The sequence below is a fragment of the Sapajus apella genome, unplaced genomic scaffold (assembly GCF_009761245.1).
Source record: "Sapajus apella isolate SASKATOON/1434 unplaced genomic scaffold, GSC_monkey_1.0 scaffold95, whole genome shotgun sequence".
Lineage (NCBI taxonomy): Eukaryota > Metazoa > Chordata > Mammalia > Primates > Cebidae > Sapajus > Sapajus apella.
Genome location: NW_022437035.1, coordinates 6,735,515 through 6,743,547, shown reverse-complemented (window position 1 = coordinate 6,743,547; position 8,033 = coordinate 6,735,515). Strand labels below are relative to the sequence as shown.

The 8,033-nt window shown below is 54.5% G+C and overlaps 1 protein-coding gene across 6 annotated transcripts in view; it reads right to left on the bottom strand.

Annotated features, from left to right (window-relative positions):
- SEC14L2 (SEC14 like lipid binding 2) overlaps positions 1–3,642 on the bottom strand; it is a 30,912-nt gene extending 27,270 nt beyond the window's left edge. The window contains exons 1-3 of one of the 6 annotated variants that reach the window (XR_004262298.1): positions 3,322–3,391; positions 2,738–3,137; positions 1,128–1,203 (exon numbers count right to left, since the gene is read on the bottom strand). Coding sequence is in view for 4 of the 6 variants with exons in the window: in XM_032256883.1 (XP_032112774.1) it covers positions 1,128–1,203; positions 2,738–2,803 (142 nt within the window). In the remaining 2 variants the exon portion in view is untranslated. Of the gene's footprint in view, positions 1–1,127; positions 1,204–2,737; positions 3,138–3,321 lie in introns of those variants that run through there. The other 5 variants (XM_032256883.1, XM_032256882.1, XM_032256884.1 and 2 more) reach the window with 5 other exon arrangements.
- Positions 3,643–8,033: the final 4,391 nt, after the last annotated feature.

Below are 8,033 nucleotides of genomic sequence, written 5' to 3'. Positions count from 1 at the left end.
CTGTCACCCAGGCTGGTGTGCAGTCTCACAATCTCAACTCACTGCAACCTCCACCTCCCGGGTTCAAGCGATACTCCTACCTCAGCTTCCTGAGTAGCTGGGATTACAGGCACCCGCCACCATGCCCAGCTAATTTTTGTATTTTTTAGTATACATGGAGTTTCACCATGTTGCCCAGGCTGATCTTGAAGTCCTGGCTTCAAGTGATCCACCTGCCTCAGCCTCCCAAAGTGCTGGGATTACAGGTGTGAGCCACCGTTCCTGGCCATAGTGGAATTTTCTTTATTATTCCTATGTCTGTAATTAAAGTTTCTATATAGAGGGGGAAAATGGTGTCAGAAGAACCAGGGAGGGTGGCACATGACCTGAATCACAGGAGAAGAGAAGAGGGGAAAGAATGGAAACATCTCAGGGATTGGGGAATGGGGCTGAACTTGACCCTGATGCCAGCAGAAATGTGTACATTTCAGTGCCACACACAGAGCTCTGTTATGTCATGTCTTAGAGCAGACAGGTCTTTTCCTGCCCTTCCAGAGGAGGATCCTAGGGAAGTGTTTGCCCTGAACCAGGCTCCACAGCCAGGCCAGGGCAGAGCTAGAACCAGGACCTGGGCTCTAGAGCCTGGTGGTGGTTTGAGGAGACTCTTGTCACCCTAGGTCAGGCTGAGGCCTTCAGGTTGCCTAAACTGCGGTCAGCGGGGACCTGCCCTCCTAACAGAGCATATCAGGGGCTGGTTCTGCACTTCGCCCTGCCTCCGACCACCCACATGGCTGTGGCCTTTCTCGCTTTGTTTTTCCTCAGCCCATTTCCCCAACTCCATCAGCAGAGCAGATTTCTTGAGTGGATGGAAAAGGCTGTGGGCCAAGGGTCAGCCGACCTGGAATCTCCCCTTTTCTCTGCTGCAGCTCACTCACTGTGTGGCTTGGAGCAAGTCACTTCATCTCTCTGAGCCTCAGTGTCTTTATCCACTAGGAGGGTTGAGCTTATGTCATTGCCAAGGACCCTTTGACATTAAAGATTGAACATTCCAGATGCCCTGATTGCCAGGGGCAGGGTTTTCAGAGGGTGCCATTCTGTTACTCAGAACAAGCCCCTGCCCCAGCCTCCCGTAGCCCCTCTTCCCTCACCTCGGAGCCAACGCAGGAGAAAATAGTCATCTGGATTCGGCAAGGCTGGCAGGACGTCCTGGACATTCTCCCGAAACTGTAGGGAGAGGCATCCAGGTGAGTGGTAGGGCCTACCCTGACTGCCCTCTGCCCAGGACCCTCCACTGGGGCCTTTGCTGGATCTCTCTTGAACATGGCTGAACTCTGCAGACACTACCTGGAGCACTCTTTTGCCAGGGGGTGCCAGGTAACAGGGCAGGAAGTGGGAAGGGAGTGAGACTCTGCCCCTGCCCCACAACAAAGGTTTCCACATGCCAGTCTGGGTCAGACAGATGTGTCCCCAGCTCATCGTGATAGTAGGCACTCTGGCATTACTTTTACCACAGTAAAAGCTGTCAGTTTACAAAGCATTCCCTGTCACCCAGCGCTGATCTTGGCACCACAGCTTATTTACTCCTCATAACCCCTAGAAGTATTATTGTCCCCATTCTACAGATGAAGGAGTTAAAGCTCAGAGAGGCTAAGTAGCATGTCCAAAGTCAAACAGCTAGTCATTAGCAGAGCTGGGATGCAAAGTGGGGTCTGTCTGAATCCGGAGCACACACTCTCCACCATGGCTCTCTGCCCGGTGGAATGGTGAGGAGTTTACTGGGGAGCAGAGGGAAGAAAAAGGTGGTCTCATGCACTTCCTATAAAGCATGGCATTAGTGCTGGCCTTGAAGGACTTCAAGGGTAGCAGAAGGAAGGAAGGCAACACAGGTGGAGAGAACGGTTCTAGTGGGAGGAATCAGGAAAGTGCAGGTAGTGTCAAACAAAAGAGGTGGACAGTGACCTCAAGGGACAGCCACATCCATTTCCAACTTCTCACTCCCTGGTAGGTGAGCAGGCCCCCATATGCCCTCCCTGAGCCTCCCGCTCCCAGCCATTCACACTTCCCTGGCCACTGACCTACAGGGCAGTCCCAGAGGAGACCAATGAGGACTGGCCACCTCTGCCCTTGCCTAGGTCTGCCAGGGACTCAGACCATCCCACCCCCCAGAGCAGCTCCCAGTGCTCCAGGGAAACTGCTCCTCCAAACTGCAGGCTTGAAGCTACCCCTCTCCAAGGACCCTAACCAGCCCCTGGTCTCCAGTTTAATCACCACCTAATCCCTTCTCTGCCTGACCTCTCCTGCGGGTCAGCAGTAAAATCTGAAGCCTCCTTGTCCAGCCTTCCTGGGATCGCGGAGGCCCAGCCTGGGACAAAGCCTTCATGGAGCTGGTGCCCTCCTACTTCCCCAGTGGCAGGAGACTTCTACCCACCCCCCGCACCTTTCCCAGCCATGGAAAACTTCCCAGCTGTGGAGCCTCCAAACCTTGAGGCCAGACCCAACTGGCTCTTGTCCAGAGAAGAGTTGAACTCCTCACTCCCCAGGGGTGACAGAGAAGAGATTTAGTAGGTGAAGAGGAGGGTTCAGCCCTCAAACTATTGCTCTCTCCTGGTCCAAGGTGCCAAGGCAAAGCCAAGCTCACCATCTTGCCTTCTGAGGAACATAAACCTAAGTCCTGAGCCAGGAAGGGGTCTGGGATGCAAGATGGGGACGGCTGGTCTCAGCTCAAACTAACTCCAACCCAGTGCGTCATGGGGGGAACCTGGAATTCACACATGGAGGTGTTCCCTTCAACATCATCTGGTCCAACCTCCTCATTCCATGGCATCAAGGTGCAAAGAGAAGGACAGGGTTTTGCCCAAGGTCGCACAGCGGCTTGTTGTGGGGGCAGGAGCTATCCAAGTCTCCCAAGGAGCTATCCAGGTCCCTTTCCATCATGCCACTGCCCCGGCAAGAGGAAAGCCTCCCGGAAATGGGAGGAAACTTGGGGCCCTGCCCCTGCCCCTGCCCCTGCCCCAGGGCCGGGCTGCCAGTCCCGAAGATGAATGTTGTCTTTGTGCCCTCAGCGGCCTCCAGGGACTACCAAGCAACCACTCCTTCCCAGGTGGCACTGCCACAGCTGCTCGGGACTTGGGCGGGGGGTGGCCAAACTTCCTGGGACCCTGAGGGTGGCAGAGGGAGGAAGGAGCCGTCCGCGGGCGCGGGCCACGCTGGGGCGGCCGCCTCTGCTCCCCCGGCCGCCCGCCACGGACCCTCGGCCCCCACCCAGCCTCGTCCCTTCTCGCTGCCGCAGGAGGACGAGGGCCACAGCCCCGGGCGGGAGCCCGGGCCAGAGCGAGGGCTCACCTTGGCCAATGCCTCCTTTTGCTTGGGGCTCAGATCGCCAACTCTGCCGCTCATCGTGGCTCAACCGCTGGGATGGGGTTTTGGGGCGGGAGGCAGCGTCTGCGGCAGCTGATGGAGAACAGACTCGTCCTCGCCGCCACCGGCCACCGGGAGTAAAGTCCCAGCCTTTTGCCCGGGCCGTGGAGCTGGCAGTCAAGCCCCGCCTCTTAAAGGATCCCGAGGGGCGGGGAAGGGAGCGATGCGCTGGGGCGCGGGAGGCTCTGACGCCGCCCCGCTCTGCTCTCCTGAAGTCAGAGACCCGGGCAGGAGGTGAGCAAGTGTGCCCACCGGGACTGAGGCCAGTGGACATCAGAAGGTCAGGGAGTCCCGATTTTAGTTCCAAATTTACCCTTAGCTCAAAGTGTGACCTTGGGAGAGACACCTGAGCTCTCTGGGCCTCTGAACAAGGAGGGATTGAAAGGTGCTACCTAATGAGTTCTTACCTGGCTCCCATAGTGGGGGACCGCTACCCTCTCTCCCCGCCAGACGTAGAAAGCTTGCCAGGTGCTGCTGTGAGAGACGATGTCCCCTAAGCCCAGCCATCGCCACCTCTGGGAACAGTGGCATTGATTGACTATTCCTTTCTGAGATCCTGGCCCACCTCCTGTCCTGCCCTCAGTGTGTGACCACTCCTGCTAGACCCAGCTTGGGGCCTTTCAGTATTGACAGCCTTTCTTCTCCACTTGTGGCCAGGCAGGATGAAGAACAGGGCACCAAACGGAGGCGGGGGGTGGGGCAAAGAAGCACAGACTCCGTCTCCCCACCCCAGCCCCTGCCATCTGCCTCTGACCTTCCCTGCTTTCTGAGAGGCACTCCTAACATGCTCACACCTCAGCCAGCCTATGACACCCCAGCAAGCCACTTTGCTCCTTGCAATCCCAGCATCTTTATTCACTGAAAAGGGGCGATGGTCCAGACTTGAAGTCAGCAGGCCGCTGAAGCAAGCTGATGTACTTAATTCACTGAGGGCAAGACCTAGCACAGGGCTTGCTCTTTGCAACCACTTCCTAGTTTGCCCTGTGCCACCTCCCTTTGCTGCCTGCCTGGCCAGGCAGGCTTCAGCCTGTGGGTGGGAACAGAGGGGACCAGGAGGAAGCCACCAGTGAAAGCAATGCCCAGTGGAAGGAGGCCTGCTCTCACCCAAGGGCCAGAGCTGTGAGTTCCCAGGTAAATGCAAGTCTGACTTTTGGGATGGACGCCCTGCAGCCTCCTGTCTGGCCTGTGCCATCTGATTGCCCAGCCACAAACCCAATCACTGCACCTTCCCCATACAATGAAGACATTTCCTCCTTTCAGAACTAAACAGCCTTCCCCTCTGCTGCCTGTGTCTCTTGGCACTTTACCGCCACAGTAGCGCATGGTCACATGTCTTGGGCCGTTCTTTCCTTCTACTGTGTACCAGGCTGTACACACTGTTCTGGGACCCAGAAATGTATCAGACACCACCCTGCCCTCCCAAAGATAAGAAACAGGCACTATCTACTGGAATATGAGGGCAAGGTAAATGTCCTGAGGAGAGGTAGCAAGTATCTGGGTGCTTTAAAAGGGAAGAATTTGGCTGGGCATGGTGATTCACACCTACGATCTCAGCACTTTGGGAGGCTGAGGCAGGTGGATCACGAGGCCAGGAGTTCAAGACCAGCCTGGTCAATATGGTGAAACCCCGTCTCTACTAAAAATACAAAAATTTGTCAGGTGTGGTGGCACATGCCTGTAGTCCCAGCTACTTGGGAGGCTGAGGCAGAAGAATCGCTTGAACCCAGGAGGCGGAGGTTGCAGTGAGCCAAGATTGGGCCACTGCACTCCAGCCTGGGTGACAGAGCACGACTCCAACTCAAAAAAGAAAAAAAAGGAGAGAATTTGCTTTGGTTTGGAAGAATTCTAGACGGATTCACAGAGGGAGTGGCATTGGAGCTGGGACATAGAAGGAAGACTCATTCATTCCAGGCCAGCACAGTGGTATGAGCAAAGCTTTGGTAGATGGTGGGAAGTGTGGCTACAACAAGAGAGGTGAAGAGAGGGGGGTGGGCAGAGAGGACCCTCAGAGCCTTGATGCAGCCCTGCTTAGTAGCATCTGCCCTGCTAGACCATGAGTTCCTTGGGCCTAGGGCCCTGTTTTACTCACCTCTAAATCCCCCCAACTCCCCTACCCCCAGCACAGCATCCTGCACACAGGGATTGTTTTGTTTTCATTTTTGTTTTTTTGAAACAGAGACTTGCTCTGTCACCCAGGCTGGAGTGTAGTGGTGTGATCTCAGCTCACTGCAACATCCTCCTCCCGGGTTCAAGCAATTCTCCTGCCTTAGCCTCCTGAGTAGCCGGGATTACAGGTGCATGCCACCATGTCCAGCTAGTTTCTATATTTTTAGTAGAGACGCGGGTTTCACCATGTTGGCCAGGCTGGTTTTGAACTCCTGACCTCAAGCGATCCTCCCGCCTCAGCCTCTCAAAATGCTGGGATTACAGATATGAGTCATGGCATCAGGCCCACAGGAATTGCTAATAAATGTATGCTGAATTAATTAATTAATTAATTAAAGAAATGCTCCAATAGAGACACAGATCCCCGTGCTGGCAGAACCCTGGGAGGGAGACAGAAACATAGATCATTCAGGGATCATGCAACTTATCTCAATTAACATCAAGGGAAACTAAGGCCCAGAGAAGGCATGGCTTGCCCAGAGTTGTTAGTGGGATGACAGATGTGGAGTGCCCACTGCCTGGCACCTGGAAGGTGCTCAGCTGTGCCCTCCCCTTGTGGCCTGGAATTAATGCAGAGCTAGGCCCAGGAGTCTGTGGGCATCTCGTCTCCCAGAGCCATGCCCTGGCTGCCTCAACACCCAAGTCTCCAGGAGAGAGAAAGCAGAATGTCCCCAGTCTCTCTCCTTACCCAGAGGCGAAAGCATCAGGCCTGTTAAAGACACTTTAAGTCTTTGCTCTGCCCCTAGTGTGGCCCCCACCATAGAAGTCTGCTGCAGGGTGCAGAGTGACGGTTGAGGCCCCCAGCTCCCACCTCTGCAGAGAGTTTTCAGGCAGTTCTGCCCTAGTTAGGCTCGCTGGCTTCTGGCCTGGGGCAGGACAGGACTGCCTTCCTTACTGGATACATGGCTAAGATCTTTATATAAGGCCCTTCCAGGGCCAGGATGTTCTTTCCAGGCTAGAGGCTACTCAAAGGAAACTATTATAAAAGAACAGCGTCTTGGCCGGGTGCGGTGGCTCACACCTGTAATCCCACCACTTTGTGAGGCCGAGGTGGACAGATCACTTGAGGTCAGGAGTTCAAAAACAGCCTCGCCAACATGGTGAAACCCTGTCTCTACTAAAAATGCAAAAATTATCTAGGTGTGGTGGCACACACCTGTAATCCTAGCTACTCAGGAGGCTGAGGCGGGAGAATCTTTTGAACCCAGGAGGCGGAGGATGCAGTGAGCCAAGATCACGCCATTGCACTCCAGCCTGGGCAACAAAGCAAGACTTCCACTAAAAAACAAAAAACAAAAAACCCACAGCCTCTTATATTGGTTCAGCAATGTACAGTTTACAAGGTACTTTCAGATCCAGCTTGTCACTTAAGTGTGGGACAGTCCTCTAAGGCAGGCAGGTCAAGTGACTTATTGAGGAGCCTGAGGGAGAGAGGTGGTCACAGGTGAGCACATGCTGAGTCAGGACTTAAACCCAGCTCTGGCCAAATGCTCCCAGGCCAAGGTGTGGACAGGCCTGGGAACTGCCTGCAGAAGTTACCCAGGAAAGTACTGGGCCACCTTTACCCAGCAGGATGCAGCCCTTCCCACATCTGAAGTTACCCAAATAAAAACCTCAGTAAAGAACCCATCCCCGGGCCTGCCCCTCTCAGGTTCAACAGCTGCCTCTTTCTTCTTCCTCCACTGAGACTTAACCTATCTCTGGCCCACTGTAAAACAGCTGGTTGATTTGATCATATAAATCCTAAATAGGCCCAGGCTCGGTAGCTCATGCCTGTAATCCCAGCACTTTGGGAGGCCAAGGTGGGGTGATCACCTGAGGTCAGGTGTTGAAGACCAGCCTGGCCAACATGATGAACCCTGTCTCTACTAAACATACAAAAAAAAAAAAAAAGATAGCCAGGCATGGTGGCACATACCTGTAGTCTCAGCTACTTGGGAGGCTGAGGCAAGAGAATCACTTGAACCACGGAGGTGGAAGTTGCAGTGAGCCGAGATCATGCCATTGCATTCCAGCCTGGTTGACAAGAGTGAGACTCTGTCTCAAAAATTAATAATAATAATAATAAATAACCTGGTGAAGTCCTTGGTGCTGGCTACTGAGAGAGAGTTCCTCCATCGCATCCCCACTTTTTCTCCATCTCCCAGTCCCTGCCCTACAGTTCTTCCCTACTAGGTATGTTGCCCTCCTGCTCAAGACTCTTCAATGGCTCCCTCATTCCTTCCTGAGTCAGCTCCATTCCACTGATCCGAATCTGAGGTCTACCCGACCCCATCCCAGCATTCCCTGTGGCGCCAAACCCCATCCCAGCATTCCCTGCTGCGCCAAACCCCATCCCAGCATTCCCTGCGGCGCCAATGCCACTCGCCTCCTCCACACTTCATTTCCATCCAAGAAGCTTCCCGCTGTCCCTCAGACGCACCTCTGCCCTCCCACCTCTGTGAGGGTTGCTGCTGTGTCCTGTATCCTCC